The sequence below is a fragment of the Cheilinus undulatus genome, linkage group 23, assembly GCF_018320785.1.
Source record: "Cheilinus undulatus linkage group 23, ASM1832078v1, whole genome shotgun sequence".
NCBI classification, from domain to species: domain Eukaryota; kingdom Metazoa; phylum Chordata; class Actinopteri; order Labriformes; family Labridae; genus Cheilinus; species Cheilinus undulatus.
In genome coordinates, this window is record NC_054887.1 from 5,870,820 (window position 1) to 5,898,706 (window position 27,887).

Here is a 27,887-nt window from a genome sequence, read left to right on the forward strand (position 1 = left end):
TTGATAATAAAATAAAGTTCATGTTGAGTAGACCAGCAATCATAATTTTCAACCAATTTTTAAAAAACTGTCATGGTTTTAAAGCAGTTTTTAGTATTTTTAAGTTCCCAAGAGACCATGCCCCTTGCAGCGCTCTTATCATAGTGCTTTGCTTTCACCCTACCCTAACCCCCTAACCCTAACCCCCTAACCCTAACCCCCCAACCCTAACCCCCTAACCCTAACCCCCCTAACCATGACCCTAAAAATTACTTTGAAATTATTCAGGAAGGACTCACTTTAATGTAGCAGGCCAAAATAAAGAAATTAACTGGCAGAGAGACACCAGAAATTTTGTACACTATAACAATGGTTAGGGTTAGAGTTGGGTTAGGGTTATAGCAGTGGTTCTCAACTGGTGGGTCGGGACCCAAAAGTGGGTCGCGGGGCAGTTTTCAGTGGGTCATGACTGGGTGTCTGAAAACAAAAGTCCTTATTGGACATGCATTGATACCTTTTATTTTACTCTGTTTTACTCAAAATTGGGTAAATTTAGATGCTTGGTAAATATTTCAAACAATTTATCTCCATCAAAATATTTATCTCCTCTACTAGCAATGAATGGACTAACTTATAACTTTTCCATGATAATGAAGCAATTTCACAAGTTTTCTGAAAAACTGGCAACAATTGACACAAATGATGGGGAAAGAGGCTAAAAAATTTGTCAGTTTGTCCCTTTTCTTTTTTAATATCAGGCGTTTTGGTCCAGTCATGCTCCAAACTACAACATATTCAATTAACTAAACACGCATTGTTGAAAGTTTTTTGGAAACCTGGGTCACGATCTGTCGTAAGATAGACTAATGGGTCCTGAGGCTGGACCATTGAGAACCACTGGGTTAGAGGATTTGAGTAAGTACCACCTAATAACCAGAGATTTGCCACAATCTCACTGGGGGTTCCTTGATAATGAAAACATTATTACTAGTGGTGTAAAGATAAACTGATCCGGATCAGTTAACCAATCTTTACGTCAAAGGTCTGAGTGCATCGGTCCGTGGAGTACTGGATCGGTAAAAAATGCACCATGAATCTGTCTAAGCACCGGTGTTAACGTTAGAGATCGTTTCACTGAGGCTCTGCTGCTCTTATCAAACCTCGTTTCGCCATGCTTTGGTTCAGCGCCTCTAATCTCACACAACTCACAGTAACCTCTGACCTTTGAATAGGTTATGTTAGCTGTACGTATTCACACTAGGTAGCTGGATGTGTTGCACTGATCAAAAGTCTGCCAGTTACTGCTCTCCACTTCAGAAATCAATTCATATGGACTTAAAATGAAGGAAGGAAAACTTTGAAATGTCTGCCCTTCTGTAAGCTTTGGAGAGATTCAGACAATTGATTATGACTGGGTAAATACTTCCTTAATATTACCGACTTATTTCTTGGTACAATACCAACCTATTCCCTCAGTAATCACCACCTTATTCTTAAAAAAATTGCTAGATAAGTTCCACTTATTATTATATACTAAGTAAATAAGTACTACCCGAGTTTTTCTTGTTTGTTTGGTCCAGGCATGGCATTTTCTTTATCAATAGGGGCAGTTTTTGGTAAGCGTAAAATCTCAGAGGCTAAAAGGGTAGAAGAGTGTTTTTTGAGGTGGTAATTCCCCTAAAACCCTCTCTGTTTTATGAATTTCCTAGTTTAAAACCAAATGCAATTGGCCGCCATTCTTACCACGTCAAATCTGAACTTTTCATCATATAAAATGCCTAAAGTGTTATTTATTTAACTAGAGTTTTTAAAAGCTTTTAAAATGCTTTGCCACTTTCTTTGTGCCATTGCTTGTGTGGATATGACTATAGGAACACAACCTTGTCTCCTAGACTTCACTGAAATGCATACTCGAGGCCTCTAGCACCTTTTAGCCAAACATTTTACAAAATGTACAGAGTTAAAAAAAAATCGTGCAAGACTCACGGATAAAAGACTCTGTTTCCAATACTTAAGGCAAAAACAATTCTCATATATACCAATATACATATATTTCAGATTATTACATCTATCAAAACGGTGTTTTTCTAGAGTGTTCTGGTAAACATATGCTGTGATTGACTGTGGTGACTGTAATGTACATACTAGAGCTAAAAGTGCAGAATGACCAAGTCAGAGTCAATGCCCTCTAGCAAATACAAAACGAAATGTCCATTATTTGACAGTTTCCTCTGTTTATTTTTACCGCCTGTTCATCTGTAGGCCTGTGTCTTTTATGGGAGTGTGGGTTTAGACATGCCACCAAAAAAACAAGTGTGTGCCCAGTAGAAAAGTGCAAAATACGCCAGTGTGTTTCTTCAAGCTCCAGATGTGGACCCAAATCAGCACCTATAGCTGGGACACCTTCCTGGGCAGAGGTCTGGGTCTGGGGACTCGAGGGTCAGCTGTCCCGTCCAGCTTCATGCTGCCTGTGCGGAGCTGGTGAGGCTTGGGTGGCAGCGCCGGAGGGTCCACCTGTGGGGGGATGGAGAGGCTGTGGGGCAGCGGCACAGGCCTGCGTGGGTTGTTCCTCTCGTACACGCTGTAAGGAGGTGGGGTCTTGTTCTCCCGGCGGATCGGCTCGTCCGAGCTGCTGGAGACGGAGTTTGGTAAGGTGGTGGGCGGGTGGGGCGGGTGGTCACCAGCGGGCAGCTCTGTTCCAGAGGCTTCAGACACGCTGCAGCGGCTCAGGGAGGAGATGCCGCTGCTGTAGCTGCCGGAGAGGACGGGGGAGTTGGAGACCAGGCTGGCTGACTGGCACTCGGTGGGCGAGGGGGTGAAGGGTGGCACTGTGGTCTACAAGAAGAGAGAAAATAAAAAATCATTACAAGTCCTCATGTCTAGTGTCTGAATTTAATATTGTTCTGATGTATTGTATAAGGGGAAAGCATTTTAGAGCTTTGCCATTACTCTTAGAAATGGTCAAGTCAAACAAAATAAATTAAAGAGTCACTGTTTTCCTGATGGATTAATCAATAGAGAATCATCTGCACAGCTTAGAAAATAAGTGTTTTCAACAACTTTTATTGGTTTATTTTTTCTGCAGTGATCCTGAAGTCCACAATAGGTGTACTTGTTCCTCATCTTTTTACTTAAACCCCCCTACTTCTGCTCCCAAGGACACAAAAAAGTGACAAATTACAGTTGAAATTTGATATAAATGTACACCTTTGTTATTTTAGCTAGAATAAGAAGTGTGCCTTACTGAGCAGCCTGATATTTTAGAGTGAGGAAACACTTTATCACTGATAAGTGGAGATGTTAATTAGTCAATCATAAAGACAATAAATCAGTAGAGGCCATCAGGAGACTGGATGATCCTTCAGAAAATGATCTGTTGTTAAAAAGGCTTTGGATCCCGTGCTTATATACTAGCGTTTGGCAGTTAATAGCAAATTAGATTAAATTGCAATATTGCCTGCTGCAACTTACAAATTGCAGAAGATGCGATGTTTCTTTAACTTGAAATGTGTCAAAATACCAGTTTAATGCATTCATTTTTTTGCAGGAGCACACATTTTGTGCACATTATGCAAACATTCAAATGTCCATTTTTTTTTTTTAAGAATCTTCCTTTTTTGGTTTTTATGCACATGTTTCTAACTCCAAACTAGAACACAGAGGTGTTTTTATGCTCTGGATGAATACGACTTGAAAACATCGACCAAATGGGCAGAGAAAAAAGAAAAACTTTTAACTAGTTGTTGAATTACTGAGTACATAACAAACATAAGGCAGTTTGTACTGTGCACATTAAAAAAATAAAATCCATACAGTAAGACAAAATCATGCACAATGCACATTAAATGCCAATTTGATGTGTGTTGTCTCTTTCCCTTAATAATGTTCAGTATTAAACAATTACAAAAACAATACTGGTCTCCAAATCAACTACAGGCTAATTGACTCAGCTAAGCAGCTTTGTACAATGAATACCAGTGGGTTTATTTCCTATGTTCTCTCATTTGGTAGAGTTTGAAACTTAAAGTTTTCAAAGCCAATTTAAATTGGCATGCATGAAAACAACATTGCATGGTGTTATTTTTTGCAAAGCTGCTGTCTTGAAGGTACAATACAGGCTCAAAATGGCTATCTTGCAGGCTGCACTTGCAAGGAGTTGACACGAGCAGGAGCGCTCATTGTTCTAATGCGTTTCCCCTCCCAAAGTCTCTCTCTGACTATTGGTTCTATGTGTGACGAGTCAATGGTTATGCCTCCTATACAAGACAGTCAAGGTGATAATCAAGAGAGAAAAGAGGATGGACAGAAAGCGGTTGTTTTATGGAGGAATTTTACATAAGGAAGGAAAGCAGGAAGGGGACTCCTCATTATGTAAAATGTATTTATGAAACTGAAACAGTGGTTAATACAGCTTATGAAATGGAGTTTTTTTTTTTTTATCAAATACAGTCCTCAATTCAAAACAAAAGGAAGAAGATGTGGGAGAAGCTTAGCACCGCCTCTCTATTTATGTCATTGTTTTGATTGAGAGCCCGTGGCTGCAGAATTTACATACTATGCGTTTAAGTACAGGAAGCACTGTCATGGAAATAATGCCGCCATATTTCATCCATCCTCCGTTCTGCTGCTCCCAACATGTGAGCCGTCTCAGCCATACACTGCCCATAAATACTTAAAAGGCGGCTCAGTGAACAGATTGAGCCAAACTGTCCCTGTGCACCCAGACGAAAAAATACAATATGCTGCTCAAAAATCTGATCACTCAACAAAAAATGTTTTTCTAAGCAATTACACTGTGCTGCCATTAGAACTGTGAAATTTTAATTGGATGTAGTGGAGTATACAATTGATCAGTAAGGTTGTATCGTTCATGCTAGACGGGGCACGCACAAAGAGAGGTAGCCATTTGAGATGCATGATTGGACAAACCTTTTTACATTTATGGTGAGAATGATTAAAACGTGTGTCGTGACCCAGTTTTACAGCTTAATATGACTTCAACCTCTGGAGATGAGTAAAAGCAGCCCTGTCAGACTGGCACCATGTGTTTTTTTTTATTTTTTTTTTTCTGCAGGTTGTTTGTTGTCCTAGGGATGGTGGTCTGGTAATAAGCCTCTGGCTGCACTGTCTGATGTGTGTTTGACGTGTGTGTGTGTTCAAGCGGCAGATAATGGGGCCTCCTGTAGGTCCGCAGAGGCCCCGTCTCTAGCTGTGCCGTGATGGGCAGCTTGGTACTTTCGCTCCAGGGCTCTTCTTTTGCCACAAACACACTCACACATGGACGTGGCAACATGCACACACCTGACTGCACGTAGAAATCTGATTGACAGAGCATGCTGAGCACCAAGCTGTCACTCACACTTTACTCTTCTTGTTCTCTCTCTCCCTTTCCCTCCATTCTCACTTCACATGCCCAGACCACACAAAAAAAACCCCACAAATCTTGCTAGCTGTCACACGTAAAAAGACATCACACTCGCAACAGAGCAGGAAGCTTAGCAATGTTACTTGTGACAAGTCAACAAAGAAGATGATTGTTAGCAGGAGATGAGCAACAGTTCAGCGGAGTTTCAAAAACAACTTTTTAGCCTCATTAAAAACTCACTAGGCGCTTAGTTAACCTCTCCCAGACCTCTGCCGCTTCTGCAGACTGGTGTTAACAACTAAGAGGCTCATTAACAATAAATGAGAGCTTGGAGACAACGCAAGCGTAATGAGTTTAAGTGTAAATAAATGGAAAAATGGATGTTAGAAATAGTGTCTATAAAAATGATGAGCCCCCTTGGATAGTTTACTCTATTACTGATTTTACAAATCAATCATGATGAATCAAATTTGGCTTTTATGTCAAAGTGAAAACAGATTTCTACAAACTGACTGCATAAATATTCACCCCCTTCAAGTCGGTATTTAGTAGAGTCACCTTTGGCTGCAATCACAGCAATGAGTCTGAGTGGATAGGTCTCAATCAGGCTTACACATCTGGACACTGTTAATTTAACTCCATTCTTTTTTGCAAAACTGCGCAAGCTCTGTTAGGTTGCACAGCAATCAGGTGTGAACAGCCCGCTTCAAGTCCAGCCAAAAACATTGCTACCAGATTGAGGTCTGGGCTTTGACTCAGCCACTCCAGAGCATTCACCTTGTTGTCTTTAAACCATTTCTGTGTAGCTTTTGCTGTATGCTTCTGGTCATTGTCGTGCTGGAAAATAAATCTTCTCCCAAGCCGCAGATCTCTTGCAGACTGAATAAGATTGTCCAGGATTTTCCTATAATTTGCCATGAAATATTTCTTTTACCCATCACCTTTACAAGCCTTCCAGGGCCGGCTCCTGAGAAGCACCCCCACAGCATGATGCTGCCACCACCATGCGTCACAGTATTTGGTGTTTTTACCACAGTAATATGGTGTCTTGTCTGAAGGCCAAAAAGCACCATTGTGGTCTCGTCTGACCAAAGAACTTTCTTCCACTTGACCATGGAGTCTCTCACATGCCTTTTATCAAACTCTAGTCTAGATTTATTCTGAATCTTCTCTTTGACTGGTGAAGAACCCGGGCAACCATTCCTGTATGCAGGGTCTCTCCCATCTCAGCTACTGAAGCTTGGAACTCCTTCAGAGTAGTCATAGGTGTCTTGGTGGCTTCTCTCACTGGTCTCCTTGCTCGGTCACTCAGATTGTGAGGATGGTCTGATCTAGGCAGATTTACACATGTGCCATATTCCTTCATTTCTGCACGACTCAACTCTAGGGGATGTTCAGTGCCTTGGAAATGTTTTTGTATCCATCCCCTGACTTATATTTTTCAGTAACCTTTTCTCTGAGTCACTTGGAGTGTTGGTTTGTCTTCAAGGTGTAATGGTAGCCAGGAATACTGATTAACTAGTGACTGGACCTTCCAGACACAGGTGTCTTTATACAACAATCACTTAAGACAAATTCACTGTTATCAGGTGATCCCACTTTCGCTAATTGTTAGACTACTAGCACCAGTTGTCTAGACCTCTGTTGAATTAGGTCAGTCACTTTAAAGGGGTGATTATTTATGCTGTCACCTGCCTTATCTGACATTTTTTTTTATCAGTTGACACTATTTTGAAGAAATCTGTTCTTATTTTGACATTAAGGTGTTTTTTTGTCCAAAAGACAGTGTCCAAAAGGGGACATTGTCCAAAAAGGGGGGAATACTTTATTATAGGCACTGTATTTATACCTGCATTTAAGCTTCCAGTAACATGTCTGAATTCTTTAAAAGGTGGTCTTAATTTTAAATGTTTAAACTACAGCATGAGCACATGCAGCTAACCTAAATTAACACATCTTACTCTGCTCTTTGTCAGGCAGGCCAGGTGACATCCTCTCTAATCTTGGATTGTGGACACCGGTCTGCGTTAAGCAGTTCTACATTTAGCCACAATGGTTGCCCTCCAGCAAGTATCATTTTGGCTCTTCTTTTGGGACCACTGTGTCATAGAAACTACAAAATCAGCAGCAGCGGAGCTGTACGCAGCTTCACTGAACAGTAATGCGAAAGCTCCCAGGCTTTAGGTTTGACACAGACGAGGATAAAGACCCTGGAGCTGGCCGGTGAGACGTTAGCAGCACAGGATGAAAGCCCCGAGGCTGTCACAAAGCAAGGTCAGGCTGTCTCAGGAAAAGAAGAAAAGGAGAAAAAAGTCCCTAAAACTCAGAGGAAAAGAGTGACAGAGAGGGAACCAACCTTTTGCGGCGATCTGGATGCGGAGACAGGGGACTGTGACCTCATGTTTTTAGCTGAAGAGCCTGCTGACAACCAGATGAGAGAGAGGGAAGAAAGGAAAAGAGGGCAAATTCAAATTAGGGGAGCATTTTCTTCCATTCACCGTGATGACACAGAATGAGTCATGCAAACATACACACACACAGAGCTGAGAGGGGCCTGTGGCTTAAAGCATCAATGAGTCAAATAAGCCCTGATGTTGTGCAGGTCCTTTAGGCCGCCTTAAGCTGTTTCTACATCCAACAGCTGCTACGGCTTTATGCAATGAGGGCAGGAAAAAGTGAGGGGAAGAAAAACACACTCCATCTGCTTATTGCGCTAGTGGGCTGCACAATATATCATAAGGCATCAGGGAATAAGTCAAGTCTGTAAATAAGTGAATAAGTACGGTTCGGGTTGATGGAAGAGGATACTGCTGGTGAGATGTAATGGCATGCTTTTCCCAAGGTATTTTTAAACTCTTCAATAGCAGGGCTAAAACATCTCATTGCAAAAATAGCAGCATTTAAAGCCAGTAAGTACAGAAATATAACCGTTAACACATAAGAGGATGATATTAGGTGCAGAAAGCAAAGCCACAGTAGCTAAGAGCCTCAGAGAGAGAAAAAAAAAGTCACACTAGGAGGTGGAGAAGCACCAGGTGTCAAAAGCCAGAGAGGAAAATTAGTACCATTCTTCATCTGGAAATACACTGGGATTGTCGAGTTTACCTGAGTATGGCGGCCTAGGAGGAACAGGAGGGCATAGCAATTTCCCGACAGAGTCAGAGAAGGATGGAGCGCCCTCTTTGACACTGTCGAGGCTCCAGCTACTGGGTGTGGGTCTCACTTTCAGCACACAAGAAACATGACAAGTCACTTGAGAGGTTATGGGATCACACGGCACAAGACATCATGGGGAACACGGTGGGATCATGCATGTGTAATGGATGGTGCAATTACTAGAAACACATTGGAAATGGTTGGTTCTACATCAGAAAAACAAGATTATGCCTGGCATGGAGTGTAGGATTTGTTTCGTCATTAAAAGGGCCTGAAAATGTGATTTCTCAGTCAGGACAGTAGAAACGTGTGTGCATGAGTATATCAACAAGAACTTTGCAGCGCTGGGATCTTAGGACAGTTGGTATGTTGATTGGTCATTGTCACTCAACTCTGATTAAAAAATAAATAAATAAATATACAGCTCCTACAAGGGCAAATTGAATAAGTTTTGCATTATAAATACAAAACTATTCAGCTACCTGACCATTGTACCAACAAGGACTGTAATATTCAAATACATGTACTTTAATATAGAGTTGGTCCCCTTTCTCAGCTATAACAGACATCACTCTTCTTGGAAGGCTTTCCACAAGATTTTTCGAGCGTTATTGTGCCCATTCATTGAGGTCTTCGCCTGCATGGCTGTAATGCTGTTGTTCCTAAATGCTTCCATTTCCCAATAATATCACTTAAGAGTTGACTGTGACGTATCCAGCAGGGATAAAATTTCATGGATCGTCTTGCTGCATAGCGGCTTCAATCACTGAGCTCTTCAGAATGACCCAATTTGTATCACAAAAGTTTGCAAATGGAAACTTCATGGCTGAGTTGCTGTTGCTCCCAAATGCTTCCACTTTCTAATAACTGTTTTCAAATGAAGACTGCATGACTAGGTGCTTAATTTTGTACACCTTTGGCAACAAATCTGATCAAAACACCTGAATTCAGTAAAAAAACAGGAGTGGCTGAATACTTTTGTCCATATGGTGTATGCAATTTCTGGTATTTTCTTCTTTCTTTCTTTTATAAATTAATATAAATACTTGATCTGTGAAGTTGAAGGGTTTTTCAGTGTTTTTTTATAATTACATGCAGGCTTTGCAATGCTCCTCTATACTAACAAATGACCTCCTCGACTTTAATGCCACTTATACTGTCTTATTCTAACCTCTTGTTATAAAAATTACACCAAGAGAACCTGAAGTTTCTTGATATCAGATGACTGTTTGCTTGTCTGCAGATTAATTTTGTTCTTAAGTAGATATTTTATTGCTCCTCAGAAAAAGTATCATGAGCTAACATTGCACTGATTACATATATAAGTTAAGATCTGAGGACAGTCAGCTAGGGAAGAGGTGATATCAGTAGATGGATGAGGAAAGTGTGTACCAATTATAAGTGAAAAATGTCAGGTTATACAGCTTATATTTAAAGGTACAATGTGTTGAGTTCTCCAGCTGGCGTGTCTACATTAATTACTAAATGACAAAACCACCGCTATATATATTTTTAGTAAAGTACTTGCATTGCCTCACATATTTCCAACAGTTTACAAAGTCAGAGAAAATCTTAATTTCTACAGTTATTAGCAGTCCTTTTTTTTTCTTTTTTACAGTGACCTTCATAACAGCTTTTCTTCCTCATTATGTGCAGTGCAGTGAGCAGCAAGTCCACACATCATCTTTGTGACTGTTTTGACTGAGAGCCCCCTGGCGATGGAATTTATATATGATGCATTTAAAACTTTAGCAAGTTCGTTCGTTTTTGTAGAACTACCATGTTATTTATTGTTTTTTATTTCCTATGTTGTAAATATTCAAATTTAGGTTGGTTCATTTATCTTCTGTCTACTCCAAATATCTATCAATCCTTGCCTGACAGGTCCTGATAATCATCTTTAAGGCCTGCAGCAGGAAAATTTTACTTGTTGATTTTCTTGAAAACAGCTATTTGACATGGATGCACTATATGGACAAAAGTATGTGGCCACACCTCTTATTTACTGAATTCAGGTGTTTCAATCAGGTGTATAAAATCAAACACCTAGCGGTGCAGTCTCCATTAACAAACATTTGATACAAAATAAGTCCTTCTGAAAAGCTCAGGGACTCCAAGTGTGGTACTGTGATGGACACCACCTTTGCAATAAAATAGTTCGGGAAATTTCATCCCTGATGGATAGTCCACAGTCAACTGTAAGTGATATTATTAGAAAGTGGAAGCATTCAGGAGCAACAGTTGAAGCAGATGACAATGTAAAATCACAGACAGAGGTCAAAGACTGTTAGGGTGCATGGTGCATAGAGCACACTGTCACCGAACTGTGGAGCATTGACCAATCACGCATCTCTGATTTGCAGTTGGATGGGTGAGTCTGGGTTTGGCGGATGCCAGGAGAGCTTAACCTGCCTGGCTCTACTGTGCCAACTGTGAAGTTTGGTGGAGGAGGGATAATGGTATGGGGCCATTTTCCAGGGTTTGGACTTGGCCTTTATCTCTAGTGAAGGCCAACCTTAATGCTTAGAATAACAAGACATTCCAGACAACGCTATATGCTTCCAACTGTATTACAACAGTTTGGTGAATCATGTAGAAAGTCTTCCAAGGAGAGTGGAGACTGTGGCTGCAAATGGGGACCAGCTCCATATTAAAGTACAGCACATGTATTTGAATGCAATGCCATTACAGTCCCTGTTGGTGTAATGGTCAGGAAGCCAAATAATTCTGTCCATGTAGTTTTTATTTAGATATCAACATCTAATTTGAAGACACTCAACAAGTTAAGTTTTCTCTGTGCATTGTTTGATATTTGGAATTATTATTACAAGCAATTCAGGCTTTTTTCCTTTTAAATATTGAAATATGATGTTTATTATTTGGACTTTTATGGCTAAATGTGGCTTTAATTGGATGTATAAGTAGGCCTGTCAGCATTAATTATGATTAATTGAGGTTCATAATGTGTGATATTTTTGTAATTAATTTCATGCTTTATTGCCCCTTTCAGCACACTCAGTTGACAAGTCAGGAGTCATCTGAACAGTCTTTTATCAAACATTTACCTTTTTTGGGTTCCTTTTTTCCATTTCAATCCATAACAAGTTCCTTTTTCTGTAGTTTAAGTCATGTAATAGTTTTTAATCAACCTATAGTTCCTTAATGTCTTTCAAAATAAAAGCAGATGTGTATCCAAACGACAGGAAGTCAATTAGCCTTAGTCTAAGGAGTGCACAAAAACAATATGATACAGTTTTAAGTGCAAATTAGTAGGATTTACAAATGGGAAAATTAATCACAATTTGGAATTTTGATCGCTTGAAATCTGACAGTGACTTAAATCTAGATTTTTGCAGTTCAAAATAACCGTTCTAAACTAAAGGGTGAATAGAAAATGTGTAATAACAGTGACTTTTTTTATGTGGAGGCAGCATACTGTCTCTGAAGGTAGATTTTACACTTTGTCTGAGGTCTTTTATACGTCTCAAGATTAATAGGTCACATCATTTCATCTCACAAGTCCCCACCGCGAGTGTAAGAGCTGCTTCACATGCAGACTGGTCCTTCAAAGTTAAATGTAATCAGACACTGTGCTGGAATCACAGTCGGGGTGATTTGGCAGGTCAGGGAGGAGAAAGTGGAACAGCAACTGAAGAGTCACAGAAATCTTTTTGACATTGTCATTTCACAAAGACAGAATCTTGAGTGTTACATTTAACAGCTCTATATTTGATATCTGGGATCATAATATCAGCTTCAATTAAAGACAATGTGACAGATGACACTTTTACACAATCGCAGGCTTTGTGTTAATTCTGGCACCTTCAGTTACTGCCGCATGCATAAAAGGTGTCATGTCACCATATTGTACGAGTTCATCTATCTCTCGCTGCATTAGTTACCGATCACACTCGAATCACATGGAGAGGTGTGCGTTTGTGTGTGAGGAATTGCAAGGAAGCTATCACTTCTGCAATGCCGTATTTTAAGGTGTTGCTTACACAATCTTGTGAAATTACTTCACAAAGTGTTATCTTTTATGGCCGCGCAGAAGTTCAGGGAAAGTTTTTAACTTTCATAGTCATGCTGCATTTTTAAATTTATCTTTGGGGGTTGTCTACACTTAATTCACAAGCTTATCTCTTCAAGAAAATGCAAAAATGTGGCATTTAACTCCGGTATATGCTGAGACAAAACCATAAAATAAGGGCTTAACTAATAAATATGCAGTAATTCATATAAATGTCACACATCCATCAGCACTGCAGGAAATGTACATGCCATTTCGGTGCATTTTCTACAATGAGGGAGGCATAAAAGCTGCAATCTAGGCATTGTGTCTGGAGAAAAATGGACCTGCCATAGATGTGTTCATTCTTTGTGTTTCCTTCTGAGCGTTCAGAGTTAAAAAGGAACATGCTTCACATCACTTTGGTCAAACTGTCACACAAACTACGAATAAATGACACACTTGATGGTGCCGTATGTGCAGAAGAGTAAGAGAAAATGTGCCTGTTACTTCAGCAGCACACCCTGCATCACTCCTCCTCATTTAAGTTGGAATTTATTCAATTTTTCCTCAAGAGTCACGGCATGCTGGGGACTTTTAATGTGAAATTAGGGTAAAGCTTTTTGAATAGCGCCAGGAAGCACATAAAAGTAATCTAAACGTACACCTTAGAATAGATTTAATGAAAAGCATTTAGTGTTATTATTCAGCAGGAGGGGACTCCCTGCCATGAGAGTACACTTAAAGGGTTTTTGAGTGAGTGCAGAATCAGCTAAACATAGTGTTTTACCTTTCTCCGGTGCTGAAAGGTTGGGGTCACTCCTTGGTAAAGTGGTATCTCCTATCTGATGAGGAGGAGCTCTCTGCACACAGAAAAAAGCTCCAAATTAATATCAAATACATGTCCAGAATGAAACAGTGCATCTGAGATAACAAAGGTAAATGCCAGCTGTGGTGGAATAATTGAATATCGGATGGTTAAAATAAATATCAGAGAGTGAAATCCAAGAGGAATTCAACAGAATAGACACAGGCAGCTTTAGAGTCAGACAGACACAGACAGAGAGGAGGAGAGTTGAATGTGTAACAACCTTTATGTCGAGCTGCAGGGTGATATTTGAAAAAGTGCAGGAACACTCCTTCACCTAGTGCTCTTTTCATGCAGTGTTGTTGCTCTAATTACATGAAACGATGCAAGTCTTTAATGTTTCTAATTCCCCATTAGCAGCTAGCTTGAGCGCTGTCTGTTGGAAATAATTCCATGATTTTGTTTAGATCCAATGCAAACGGGTTATCAAAAACAAATGGATGGCACTAGAAGCGTTAGAAGAGATGAAAGGCTGTGGAAATCAAACAATATTTTTCTGTTACAGTAGCTTTGTCACTGAAGATGGAGTGTGTGATTGCGTTATGTGCTGCCCTTCAGATGGAGAGAAAACTGTAATATCTTGCTGTTTGTTGGCTCTTGATCTTGTTGTGGCTAGAGAGTCTTTTCTATTTTGTCTACTGAAAATGATGCAACTGACTAATGGAACTACTGCTCTTGTACTGAACTACAAAAAGCCCCAGCTAGGACAGAAGTTTACCATGTCAGATAGATGTGCTGCCATACATTAAGCTGCCCCAGTATGCTCCTTAAAGTACTCCTTTTCTTTTTAAAAGGAGCTAAAGATGTAAATATAAAAATTTTCATTTTTTCTAAGTAAGTTTGCTGAGTTTATTAGGATGCACCTATGCATCTGTTTAGCATCAGTATCAGACTGTTGCACATATCAACTGTATGGAAAAAAGCTGGCGCTATAGCTACACCAGGCTAATCATTTCATCGGCAGCCATTGTTCACCTGCTTGCAATACAGTCAAACCTCAACTACCAACAACAGTGTTTCCACCAAGAAAAGCATACAGTGTGGTTGTTTTCTCTTCTTTTAACCCACTAAGCTATTTTTAACCTTTTTGTCTCGCCTTGACTTATTGTCTTTAAAAGCTAAGACTTTTTGCACAGACTTGTTCTCTTATCTCTTGGGGACCAAAAAGTGAAAAAAAAAATAATTCTGTGTGAAAAAGTCTTCAAAATATTCAACCAAAAAAGTCATTGCATTTTTTTTTAAATTGGCTAATTATGAGCCATTATTCAAAGCAGATCCTGTCCACAGAGATGAAGAGGGATAAATCTCAGGATCCCTGTCTGAGTCATTCAGGCTCTCTTCTTCGGTTTCTAATGGTGTATACACATGCGCTGTTTGGCAAAGCATGACGTGAAGAAGGAACAACCTGCCATTGGTTGCCACAGCCCATGTGATGTCTGTTGTGGGAACCCAAAAGGGTGGCTAATGCTAAGCTAGAGGAAGAAACTGTCAAAATATGGATAAAAAGATATTCAACATCAGAGTTACTGGCGTGGATTTAATCTTTAAATGCCATGGAAAGCCACCCAAATTCCAGGCTTGCTAGAAAAGCTACCATAAGGCCAATGAAGGCATAGATAGCATCATTAGAATGATTAAACAGAGGGCTTCCAGAGGAAAAAAGAAAGTAAGTGGCTATGATTTCTGGTTTAAAAGTTATGTAGCCATTTATAGGATGTGCCTCTTCTTGCCTTTTAGCTATAGCTACATCTGTTCTAATCTCTTCACTGGCAGCCATTGTTTTAGGGGTCAGGTATGGGAGATATATGCCAGTTTGGCACTCCACTGCATCACCCTTGGTCCTACATAGATCTGGCCTCCCGATGGTCATAGTCCAGGCCTGTGCCAGGCCCATGCACCTTCCTCACCGGGTATCATCCCATCTGACTCCTCTACACCACACACAGCATCCCAACCAGCCCACCAGGTCCTTGGCACTCAGTATCTGGTGAGCTGGATCAGGAAAGTGTACTATGTGCCTGCAAAAGCACAGCTACCAGTCCTGTATTAAGCAGCTGACCGAGTACAAACAGTTTTGGTTTGAAGTTTTCCAAGATGTGCCCACCTGATGACAGACATGGAATCTGGAAATACAACTGCTTTGCACAATATTATCCCTGTTGGCAAACATTATCACTCTTAATGAGGCAGAAAAGCCTCCAAAAAGGGCTAAACCACAATTTTACAAAGTATAACAGTCAATGCACTGACGATCCTTTACAGTACTCTACAGAACCCTGTTGCATTCACATGAGCAAACAGGACTTGACTCTGTTTTTCTGAATTAACCAGATGATTATCTCAGAATTACCAGCTACCTTTTTGGAAAAAATAAAATTCTGCTCTCAGCTGATCCTGGAGAAACACCGCCTCTTCCTGCAGATCAAAACATGCTTCCTGAACAGCCGCGAAGGTGCCTGAGCAGAGTTGACAAACTACTTACAACACCATATGTTCCTTAAAGACATGAGTATCTCCCAAACAAAAATAAACCTGGATCAGACTAAAGAGTCGGGTTACCTCGAACAACCTGCAACAGAGCTTCTGCTGGGATTTTAGGGAGATAAATTCAGAAAGCCTCTTTTTTTCTCAGGTGAATGCACATGCTTCTGTAGAAGCCTACCCTCTCTATTTAAGCTATCTAAATTAACGTGCATCTCCTGTCCCATTTCTTTCTTATTTGGTTCATATTTGTTCAACTCCTACTATGCGATGTTGGATTATTTTACAGCTGTCTTTCACGTCCCCAAAAACTGTTTTCTTTTGCATTCTTCTGAGCTTTTATTGTTTTCATGTTCTGACGCAGTAAATAAAAAATTCGAAGCCACCAAATATCTATAAACAGTGCATTCAGAAAGTATTCAGACCCCCTTCACTTTTTTCAGTTTTGTTATGTTGCAGCCTGATGCTACAGTTGTTTAATTTCATTTTTTGCCTTATTTATTCTACAATCAGAATTTTTCTTTCTTTTAAATTGATATAAAAAAAAATGAATTATTACACTGATATAAGTATTCAGACCCTTTAGTCAGTACTCAGTTGTAGCACACTTGGCAGCAAATACAGCCTCAGACCTTTTTGAATAAGATATGATCACCTGAATCAAGGGATTTTCTGCCACTCTTCTTTGCAAATCCTATCAGACTCAGTCAGGTTGGATGGGAACTGTCAGTGGACACTCATTTTCAGCTCTCTCCAGGGATGTTAAGTGGGGTTCAAGTCAGGGCTCTGGTTGGGCCACTCTAGGTCATCCACAGAGTTACCCCTAAGTCACTCCTGTGTTGTCTTGGCTGTGTGCTTACAGCAATCGGAACATTTGAAGGAGAACCTCCAGCCCAGTCTGAGGTGTTGAGTGCTGAAGGACAGGTTTTCATTGAGGATATCTCTGTGCTTTGCTTTCCCTCAACCTTAACCAGTCTCCCAGTCCCTGCTGCTGAAAAACACCCCCACAACACGATGCTGCCACCACCACGCTTCAGTTTTGGGATGGTATTGGAGTCCTTCAGGTGCTTTTGTTTTTGCAAACTAAAGCATGCTTTCATGTGTTTTGCAATGAAGTGAGGCTTCTGTCTGGCCACTCTGCCACAAAGCCCAGGTTGGCGGAGGGCTGCAGTGATGGTTGTCCTTCTGGAACTTTGTCCCATCTCCACACAGGGTCTCTGGAGCTCAGTCAGAGTGACCATCAGGTTCTTGGTCTCCTCTCTCACTAAGACCCTTCTCCCTTGATTGCTCAGTTTGGTTGGGCGACCAGCTCTTGAACGAGTCCAGACTTTTGTAGCCTTCCTAAAATCTCTGCCTTACAACAATCCTGTCTATGAGCTCTGCAAGCAGTTCTTGGTTTTTGCTCTGATATGCATTGTCAGCTGTGAGGCCTTCTATAAAGAGGTGTGTGCCTTTCCAAATCATGCCTAATCAATAAAATGGACCACAGGTGGAATCCAGTGAAGGCGGAGAAACATCTCAGTAAAGACTGAGAGAAATGGGAGGAACCTGAGCTACATTTGAGGTGTTATTTCTCCTTAATGAATTTGCCAAAAATTGTAAAATTCTGTTTCACTTTTCCATTATGGGGTACTTGGTGTCGATTAATGAGAGTAAGAGTGGATTTAAACTGTATCACTGTTTCAAAGCAGCGAAGAAGAGCAGTGTTCTGCCAATGGAGTCTATAACCTTAGCCAAAGCTAGTAAAATATCAGCCCTCAGTTATTTATATTTACTAGTTAAATGCAGCTTTTTAGAAATTTAGGGTTTAGCTTAGCTTAAGTTCCAAAGTTTTTTGGCAGGAAAAGGGTGGTTTAAGCCAGCCTATGGAGCCAAGCTCAACAGTGGAAAAATTATTCAGTAATTGAAGCATATTGCAGCAGTCTAAGTATACATACTGGTAGGAGAAAAATGGTAATAAGACAGTCTCCCTTCTTGTGGACTGCTGCAGTATTGCTCAATAGACATGCCTGTAAGGAAGGATGTGTCAGAAATGACTAGATTCTGTTATCTCAATCACACTACACACGGTTGGAAGACGCATGGAGCCAAATAAGCATGACTGAAGCTAACCAACCATCTGCAAGGGCTGCAAATAAGACAAAAAATGTCTGTTCTTCGTCCATTATTCTCTTAAATAGCACACCCAGGGCCGAATGTCCATCTGCTTACAGTAAACAGTTGAAAAGTGGAAGGAAAAACGTTTTCCTCGTTCTGTTTACTCATGTCAAAAAAAATTTCCTTTGATGCGATTCTCAAAGTTAACTTAGCGACAGAGAATGTTTTTTTTTCTGGATACCATTACATACAGAAGGTACAGAAATTCTGTTTCAGGTTTTGTCTGCTACGTTGGCATGAAGAAGCTCTAATTACTGAAAAATCCATGAGTTTGGCATCTGTTGCCAGAAGGATGAAATGGTGTGCTATCAAACTCTTCTTTGTTGTTCTTTGAAGGAACAAAACACAGCCACACTGTTGCTAAATGTACCACCAATCTTTTCAGCGTGGTAATGGTTGGTTTTTGTTGACAATCAGGAATAGTTGGAAAAAAAATTCAAACTTGGTGAGTGGATTTTTCATGCCAAATTTCACCCTAGGAGTCATGATTACCTTCTCCAAATACAAATGTTCTTACTCTAGAGAGCAATGACGGCCTCGGGGAACAACTCTTCTGTGTTTTATCTCTAAAATTGTGCAGAAATACATGTGTATTTAACTGAAGGAGTTCTCCGAAATGACTTGGTCATAATGCAGCGCTGCATTTTATAACTCCAATTCCAAAAAAAGTTGGGTTGCTGTTTAAAATGTAAAAAAAACAAAAACAAAAAACAAAACAAAACAAAAAAGAAAGAAAGAATACAATGAATCACAAATCTCATAAACCCATATTTTACTCACAAAAGAACATAACCAACATATCAGATGTTGAAACCCAGAAATTTTCAACTTTCTGAAAAATATTAGCTCATGTTGGATTTGATAGCAGCGCCACTTCTCAAAAAGTTTGGACGGGGCAACAGAAGGCTGGAAAAGTAAGTGGTATGGATGAATAACAGCTGGAGGAGGGTTTTGCAACTATTCAGGTTAGCTGTCAACAGGTTAGCAACATGACTTGGCATAAAAGAAGCATCTTAGAGAGGCAGAGTCTCTCTGAGGTAAAAATGGGCAAATGTTCACCAAAAACTGCGTCACAAAAATTGTGGAACAATTTCAGAAAAATGTTCCCTGTTGACTTTGGATATCTCAAGGTCTAAAGTCCATTATTTCATTAAAAGATCAAGAGAATCTAGAGAAATCTCTGTGAGCAAGGGACAAGGCTGAAGGTCAATACTGGTGACCCCCAGGCTGCACTGCATTAAAAACAGGTATGATTCTGTTCTGGAAATCACTGCAGGGACTCAGGAACACTTATTGGTCGAAACAGTTCACTGTGCCATCCAAAAATGTAAGTGAAAGCTGTGTCATGCAAAGAAGAAGCCGTAAGTGAACATGATCAAGCAAAACTGCCATCTTCTCTGGGTCAAATCTCACTTAAAAATGGACTGAGGCAAAATGGAAAACTGTACTGTGGTCACAAGAATCAAAACTTGAAACTCTTTTGGAAAGCACAGGGGAGAGGGACCATCTAGCTTGTTATCAGCACACAGTTCAAAAGCCTGCATCTCTGATGGTATGGGGTTGCATTAGTGCCTATGGCGTGGGCAGCGTACGCATCTGGAAAGTCTCTATTAATGCTGGAAAGTAGATGAAGGTTTTATCAGCAAAGGAATGCTAGGCCACATCTATCACAACAGCATGGCTTCACTGTAGAAGAGTCTGGGTTCTGAACTGGCCTGCCTGCAGCCCAGACCTTCCAACAATTTCTAAAAAATTTGGAGCATCATAAACAAAATCCAGCAAAGATGACCCAGGACTCTTGAGCAGCAATAATCCTACATGAGAACAGAACGGGACAGCATTCCTCTCCCAAAACTTCAGTATCTAGGCCCTGTCCCATCTTTTATGAGATGTGCTGCTGTCATCAAATTCAAAACGAGCTAATCATTTTCATGAAATGAACCCAAATGTGTGAATAAAATATGAGTTTATGAGATTGAAAATCATTGCGTTCGGTTTTATTGACATTTTACACAGCGCCCCAACTTTTTTGGAATCGGGGTTGTATTTGGCAGATAAGCTAGGATCCATACTGCTCTGGAAGCTGTGCTATTTCCTCTACCATACTACAGTGCATTTGTGAATCACAGTGAGTGTTTTCACCTGTGCAGGGTCCAGGGGGTTGGGAAAAATGGCGCTGACCGGCCTCTCTCGTGGCGACAGACAGGCGTTTTCCCTGGAATGTTTGTGTTTCTCTGCCATCTGTGGTGAACCTAGAACAGAGCGTGTGAGGAGTTAAAGCAGTAACATACTCGGACACATAAACACACAAGAGCATGTGCAGCACATAAAGGACTGTATAGCAGTAAGGTGTTAGACTATTACCCACAAACACTGGCAATCAGGAAAGACCAATCTCTCATTCTCCCTGCAAGCCTCTCTGCTGTTCTTTCAGCCACTTTCAGCTGGGCTGCACAACATGATAAATGGCCTGCTTGTTTGAACACACACACACACACATAAACCTCTCTCACCCCCCCACCATCTCGGTTGGACTGGACAATCCCAACAGACAAAGAACACGTGTATCACACGCTCGGAGATAAACAAAAAAGCCCACACATGAACGCATAAAACACCTCACTCACTCTATTTCCACTGCACTTCCCTTCATGTGGTGTTAGTCACTGTATAGATCTCGATCCATTAGCCAATGTGATACCACTTGGAAGCTGATCATATGAGTATGAGATACCCATCGCTGGCTCTCATTCAGATAAAACACTAGCCATAATTCTCCCATGGCTTTATGGGTAGACAGAGGCCACTTTTATAAGGGCGCCGCCTTCTGCCAGCTGCCTGCCAAAGGGGAGTGTATCTGCTTCCATAAAAGTCTTCATATATTCTTACTTTTTTTATGATGTGCATCAGGTTTGGCGAACGAGAGATAAGCATACAGATGGGGAAGGCATTAGGTATTCACACTCCCCCGTGAAGGAGAAGCTCAAGCTATTGGGGGATACTCCATAGAGCTGTAATCGTCTCTTACTCGCTCTTGCTCCGTGTTTCTTTCAGCAGCGTTTGTCTCCACGTCTCAGCCAATTTCATTTTTCATCCTAGCTCATTTTGTATTCCCTCTATTTTTCCGTCTCTCTCGCTCCTTGTTCCTCTCTCGCTCCTTGTTCCTCTCCCGCGTGTCCCTAGCTGTCGTCTAACCCCGCTAACCTCGCCTCAACAGGATCCAGAGAACACCTTGTCGCTGAGAAGGTCACAGGATGGGTCCCCATGTCAGGTGTCTGGCTGAAGTGCTGTCCGCTTCACTTTGGATTGAATTATCAGCTAAGGGGCAACAGTTTGAAGCTTTGGAAAATGAGGCTCTCTAAGGCAGTGTTTCTCAACTGGGTCTCTGGGATCAAACATTTCTCCAGAGTAAAAAATCTGAGCCCAAATTTGGAATATTTTCAATCAATCAATCAATCAGTTCATTAAGATAGAGATAGAGCAATCTGGACCTCAGATGGTAACAAAAGTAAGAGAAAAAAAAACACTCATGCAGAAAAATTTGGTAATAATGTGTGACTATGATAATACATGATGTTAATGCAATTTGCAAGCATGATTGGGATATAATACATAAATGGTATCATGAGTCTACCTGCTTGGTTATCAAGGAAAATGCAGAAAATGATAAAAGTTTAGAAGTGTTTATGTCTTAACTCAAAACATATAGATATTAAGCAGCATAAAAAATACACAACTGGAACTTTTAAGTGTACTGCTTTCAAAAAAAAAAATTTTTTCAAACTAAAGTAATTCCTCCTCTGAAAATAAAGGTACTTCTACAAAGTGCAACATTGTTACTTTCGTAAAATTATAGGCCTTTCTGCAGGTAATTTTGGACCCTTCTACTATTAGTATAATAATAAATGCAGCCTTTTATGCAATTATGTAATTGTGCAGCCACATCATAATAACCATGCAGCACTAAAAGAGGCAGCAGAAAATATTCCAGGAAACTATCAGAGAAGATCTATGAAAGTTTCTGAGAAAAAATCCATCCTAAAAACAAGTACAAAAAAAGCTTCCAGAAAATTTCCCTATTTTCAAAAGAAAATTCATGAAATCTAATTAGCAATTTTCAGGAGAAGATGGTAACAGTTCCCAGGAAAAGTCCTCATAATTACTGGTTCATTTTCTTTAGATTTAATTTTTGAGAAAATGCCCTAAAAAATGCTGCAAACCAAATTTTATGATCGTTTTAGGAACACTATCTTAACATTACTCAATGTTACAGAGAAATTCCTCAGATATTTCAGATAAAATCACAATAACCATTCATGTAAATTTATGCTTAAATCTGTGAAGCACTTTGTGTTTCACTTCTGCTGTCAAAAACTTTCATGAAAACAAAACAAATCTGGAAAACTTTAATTTAATTTAATCAGATTCACTAAAAGACTGAGCAATTTGGACCTTAGATGGTTAAAAGGTGACAGAATAGAGAGACTGCAGAACACATCTCCAAGTTACCAGGAAAATTTTCAGAGAAGGTTCATGAAAGTTTTTGGAGAAAATTCCTGGATAAGTTTCAAGTAAGTTCCCCAGAGATTCCCCAACATTTCAAATGAAAATTCATGAAATCTAGCTCGAAGAAGACTGATGAAAGCTCCTGGGAAAAAAAAAACCTTCATAATTACTGGTAAAACTCTGTAGATTTACAAGAAAAGTCCCAGAAAAGAATTCAGAAAGTTTCTAGGAAAATGAGCACAAAATGCTGCAAAAAATTGGGGAAAATTAGATGATTTTTGGGGAATAAGACAATTTGTTGCCTTTAACCCTTTAAAGCCGATTACTCAAATGAAAGCCAGAAAATTTTATTTTATTTTATTTTTTTTACTTAGATATTATTTAACCTTCTACCAAAATCTAAAAAAAAAGGCAAAAACATTTCACATGATTTTACATTTCTGGCAATTGATAGTCCACTGGAGGAAATTTTTATGATTTATTAGATAGTATAGATTATGTTTTTATGGAAATATTTGATCACGTTGATTGGACAGAGGTCTCACAAAATCTTGTATCAAATATGATGCAATTTGCTTCAAAGGATTAAATTTCACAGAGAATATTCCCCAGACATTTCAGGTAAATTCATAACAATCATTCCTAAATAATTTAGGGGGGAAAATCTGTAAGTAATTTTGATTTCCTTTCTGCTGTCAAAAACTTAAAACCAAAAAATATTGGTGCTTAAATTTTTGAATATTTTCAATCAATTAATCAGATTCCTTATGTTAAAGATGGAACAATTTAGACCTCAGGTCTAAAGTGACAGAACGAAGACACAGCAGAAAATATCCCAAAGTTTCCAGGATAAAATTTTGAAAGATTCCAGGAAGGTTCCTGAAAATTCCCTAATGTTTCCAATGAAAATTGCTAGAATAAACTAGCAATTTTCTGGAGAAGATTAACGAAAGTTCTTTGGGAAAAAAAAAAAGTCTCACAATTACTTGTTAATTTCCTTAAATTTACAGGAAAAGTCCCAGAGAAGATAACAAAAAGTTTCTGCGAAAATGCCCAAAAATTCTGCAAAAAATGTGGGGAATTCTATGATCTTTTTGGGGATAAAACCACAAGTTTACTCAAAAGTTCACAGAAAAATTTCCTCAGATATTTCAGGTAAGATAATGCATCACAGACTCTTAGACTCAATATTTTCCTTGCAAACATTCGCAACCCACTTTCTGGTCTGAACCCACCACGGCTTTAAAGGTGTGTAATCTCACCTCTGGCACTGGAGGGGGCAGAGCTGGTGACGTTGGGAGAGGCAGAGTGGTTGGAGCTGAGGCTCGAGGTAGACGGGCTGGGCTGTAGGGGGGAACACAGCAAGAACTACATCATCATTAAGCAAAACAACATTTCTGAATCGCTTTATCCATCATACACAGTGATAGAATATCTGTCAGTCTTAATATTTGGGGTACAGTCTGTTTCCGTCCAAAGCTGCTCTGTGAAGAATTGTTTCTCGTGGCTCAGGAGAATCGTGCGTCATTCTGATGTCATACGTTTGGTGTCTCACCAAATAAAAAAAAAAAGGAGAAAGTCATTTGGTGACAGCATCTATTTTTGATTCTTCCCCTGGGAGACTTTAAAGTGGCTCCAAATCATAAGAAACTTTATTTTTTCTCCTGCCATGTTCCAGATGAGTAGAAAACACAGCACTAAGGTGCTAAGGCCTTGATTTTTTCTTACAGTAGGCTTAATATAAAAAGCATATGGCGTCATTAGCAGATATTCTTTATTGATTTTTATGTGTGCATTGTAAATATGACGCCACGGCTTGAAGCTGGTTGACACTGTTTAGCATAAAGAGTGGAATCATGGAGCGAGCTGGTCAAGGTTACATAACCACCCGACACACATCTACCAATTAAAGCTCACTGTTTCACACATATCTTGAAGTTTGATTGACAGAAGTGCAACAACATATTTAAAATACGTCTTATAATGTGCTTCTCTTAGCCCTGGGCACTGATTTCAAGAGTCTCAGCCTGAAATCTAAAATGACCTTGACAGAAGCTTAAAGCTACACAGATGCTACTGACAGCTACCGTTTACTGTATGCACACTTATCAAACTCATCAATTGGATGTCCTTGGATGTTTAAAGACTCTTGTGCTGTCTTTCTTGACTGCCGCCGTTTCTATTGTCAGTGTGTTTACATCCTTTGCTTCAGCACTGCTAAAGCATTGATGAGCCACTGCCCTGTGTCTTTACATTGGGGTTTGCATCAACATAAAGAGCAAGTTAGAATGAACATAGCTGCATTTAATCACTACAAACTAGTTGCACTGATAACTGCAGTACTGTGCATAACTTTTAGGCATGTTTGGGCCAAAAATGGCAGCTGAAGTGAGGTGCAGATGTGGCCAGTAAGCTGCCTGAGGGCACCGTTTGGCGGGAAGGAGGTTTGACACAACCCAGGTCGTGCTCTGGATGTTGCATATTACCAGGGGCATGGGGAAATATCCATCTTTTAATTTTCTACACTTCTTATCCCGTTTAGGGTCATGGAGGGCTGGAGCCTATCCCAGCTGTCATGAGGACAGCCAGTCAATCACACTCACATTTACAGGCAATTTAGAGTCACCAACTATCCTAACCCACACATGCTCAGGGAGGACATGCAAACTCTGCAAAGAAACCTTCTTGCTGTGAGGCAAAAGTGCAAACCTCTGTATGGCCCTGCAGCCCTATGTGAAAATGATCTGCTGAATAACTAACAAAGAGGAGTAATGGGTGGCAAGTAAGCAAAGTGTAGGGTACTGTCTGGGTAGCGGGGCTGCCATGAGCCCCTTGCTTTGCTGGGATGTCTTAAGGGCCCAAAAACTGCTGGCGGTCTCTAGGCATATTACCAAGGTTAAAAAGCCCCGGACAAAAGAGATGCCGTCGAGCTTGACCTTGGCTGGCAAGCGACACGTGTCAACGTGTAGTGCGCTGCATCGGTCTCCTAAAACTTCGGCACATGTCTGTGCATTTTTTAACCCTTTAAACCTACAGGATTGCCTGTGCTCCATTTGCACATCTACTTTCAACCGTGGGTAGAATTGTAACCAAATGAGATAGAGCGATAATTCTTTTTGCATATAAAACCGGAGGAGTAACACTAACATATCACCCAGTCAGTGTGTTCCAGAGTACTGTTGCCTTCTAGAAATATCCTTCCTTCTTTTGCAGAAATGTAGTACAAAGCGCACACATCATAAAACAATATAATGTAATATAATCCGGGCTATAAATGTGTTGTTTTTCTTGCAGGTCACGAGTCGCACTTGTTATTGTTCCAACATGGTCTTCTACATACACATGTATGCTCAAAAGTATCCGGCACACATAGAGATTTGATTTCACTACTGTAAATAGTTTATTTCTTCTATAGATGCTGCCTTTTTTGCAAATTGAGCACAATTTCATTTTATTTTTGTTTTCTCCATAGTTTATAAAGATGAGGGTATTTCAAAAATGAAGTTATGAACATACTCAAAATATTTTTTTGTAGTTTGTAATGATCTTGTGCAACTTACAATCACAATTTTGAAGAATACAGCTATAAAATCTCTGTATTTAGAAAAAAAGTGTAAAAAAACAAAAATGTTTTTCATTTTTCTTGTGGTTTTTGCTCTTTTGAGCAGTTCAATTTGTTACTATAGACTTATCACATACTTGTCATTACTATTTGGATTCTAAGGGTTTGTACTGATGTACAGCCAATTCAAATACTCCAAAAAATGGCACTACAGCATGTAAAAATGTAAAGATATGCTCTGGCAGACTTGTTCTATGGTAGGTCATAAAGGGTTTTAAACAAATGCTCATGATGTATACATTTTCAATTTTACATGTGAGATTATTTCATGAATCCACTGGAGATGATGATGATAAAATGGCATCAACGAATCACTCAGAGTGGACAAAGTTCTGATTCTATTCTTGTTCTCTTCTCAACATTAATGAATATGTTGTGTCTTCTATCATACAGGGGGACTCCTCGAGACATAAAAGCTTGTATAATGCTCATTTCCTGCTTTTTTTTTTCCTTCCAAAGTTTCAGTTTGTAACAATTGTTAGAGCTACTAAGAACCACAGGTTCTCCCTAGTGTCCTGTATATCGTTGTCCGGAATAAAGTTACATAAAGTCATTTTAAAAAGGAAAAATCTTCTCTCCTCCAGTCAGCTCTTGTTCAAATGCCTTAAATTATAGTGAGAGCCCATCACATCAATGTAAGCTTGTTTTTTTTTCCCTCTTGACTGTAAAAACAGGCGAGCCATCTTTTTCTAAATTTGCTGTGCTACAGCAGCTTCTGAATGGTGCTTAACCTGGCAGTCTGATTGCTGCTACCTATTAACATGTAAGCTCTGATGTAAATTATAAGGCTCTCATTGTGTTGGGTGGGCAGTGTAAAGCATCAGCTCATATTCATTTGTTATTTCAGAGAAGATTGATAAATGGTTTAATTACACAATATTTTACAGAGCTTTTAGCCACAATGTGTGAATTTCTTCAGAGTAATCTAAATTGAGGTCAAATTGATAGGTTAAATGAATAAATCTGTAGCATTATGATTCACATTCAAGGTCAGCAAAAACAGTAACACAAATCTGATTATTGCAGGCAATCGGTAATGCCCATTAACTAAATTTCTGCTATATCCATTAAAATAAAGAAGTGGGTCTTTAACATTTAGGATTTGTTTCAGTAGAAGGGCAGTGGTTTAAACTAAAGTGCATATCAAAAAGCATTCATCCCTTTGGAAGTTTTACCCTTTAATCTATTCTATAAATCAGTGGTGGTCAATATAATTTGGCTTTTTTGACAAAGCGAAAACAGATCTCCACAAAGTAATGTCAATTAACTGCACAATTATTCACCCCCTTCAAGTAAGTATTCAGTAGAAGCTTCTTTGGCTGCACTCACAGGACCGAGTCTGTGTGGATAGGTCGTTACAGGCTTGCACATCTGGACAATTTTACTCCATTCTTCTTTGCAACACTGCTCAAGTTCTGTCAGGTTGAAGGGGAACAGCCCTTTTCGAGTCCAACCACAAATTCTCTATTGGACTGAGGTCTGGGCTTTGACTTGGCCTCTCTTGAACATTCAGTTTGTTGTCTTTAAACCATTTCTGTGTAGCTTCACTGTATGCTTCAGGTCATTGTCTGACAAGAAATAAAATCTTCTCCCAATCCGTAGTCATCTTGCAGACTGGATAAGATTGTCTCCCAGGAGTTTCTTTGTTTTTCAGCATTCATTTCACCCTCTACCTTTACAAGCCTTCCAGGGCCAGCTGCTGAGAAGCATCCCAAACGCATGATGCTGCCACCACTGTGCTTCA

The 27,887-nt window shown here is 39.8% G+C and overlaps 1 protein-coding gene across 9 annotated transcripts in view; it reads right to left on the reverse strand.

Annotated features, from left to right (window-relative positions):
- Positions 1–232: 232 nt before the first annotated feature.
- The window catches only part of dock4b (dedicator of cytokinesis 4b), a 222,183-nt gene continuing 194,528 nt past the window's right edge, over positions 233–27,887 (reverse strand). For 4 of the 9 annotated variants that reach the window (XM_041780989.1, XM_041780986.1, XM_041780984.1 and 1 more), the window contains 6 exons: positions 23,784–23,889; positions 20,158–20,267; positions 13,300–13,372; positions 8,450–8,566; positions 7,701–7,765; positions 233–2,814 (listed from right to left, as the gene is read on the reverse strand). In XM_041780989.1, the coding sequence (XP_041636923.1) occupies positions 2,368–2,814; positions 7,701–7,765; positions 8,450–8,566; positions 13,300–13,372; positions 20,158–20,267; positions 23,784–23,889 (918 nt within the window). In that variant the 3' untranslated portion in view covers positions 233–2,367. The remainder of the gene's footprint in view (positions 2,815–7,700; positions 7,766–8,449; positions 8,567–13,299; positions 13,373–20,157; positions 20,268–23,783; positions 23,890–27,887) is intronic. The other 5 variants (XM_041780988.1, XM_041780983.1, XM_041780985.1 and 2 more) reach the window with 4 other exon arrangements.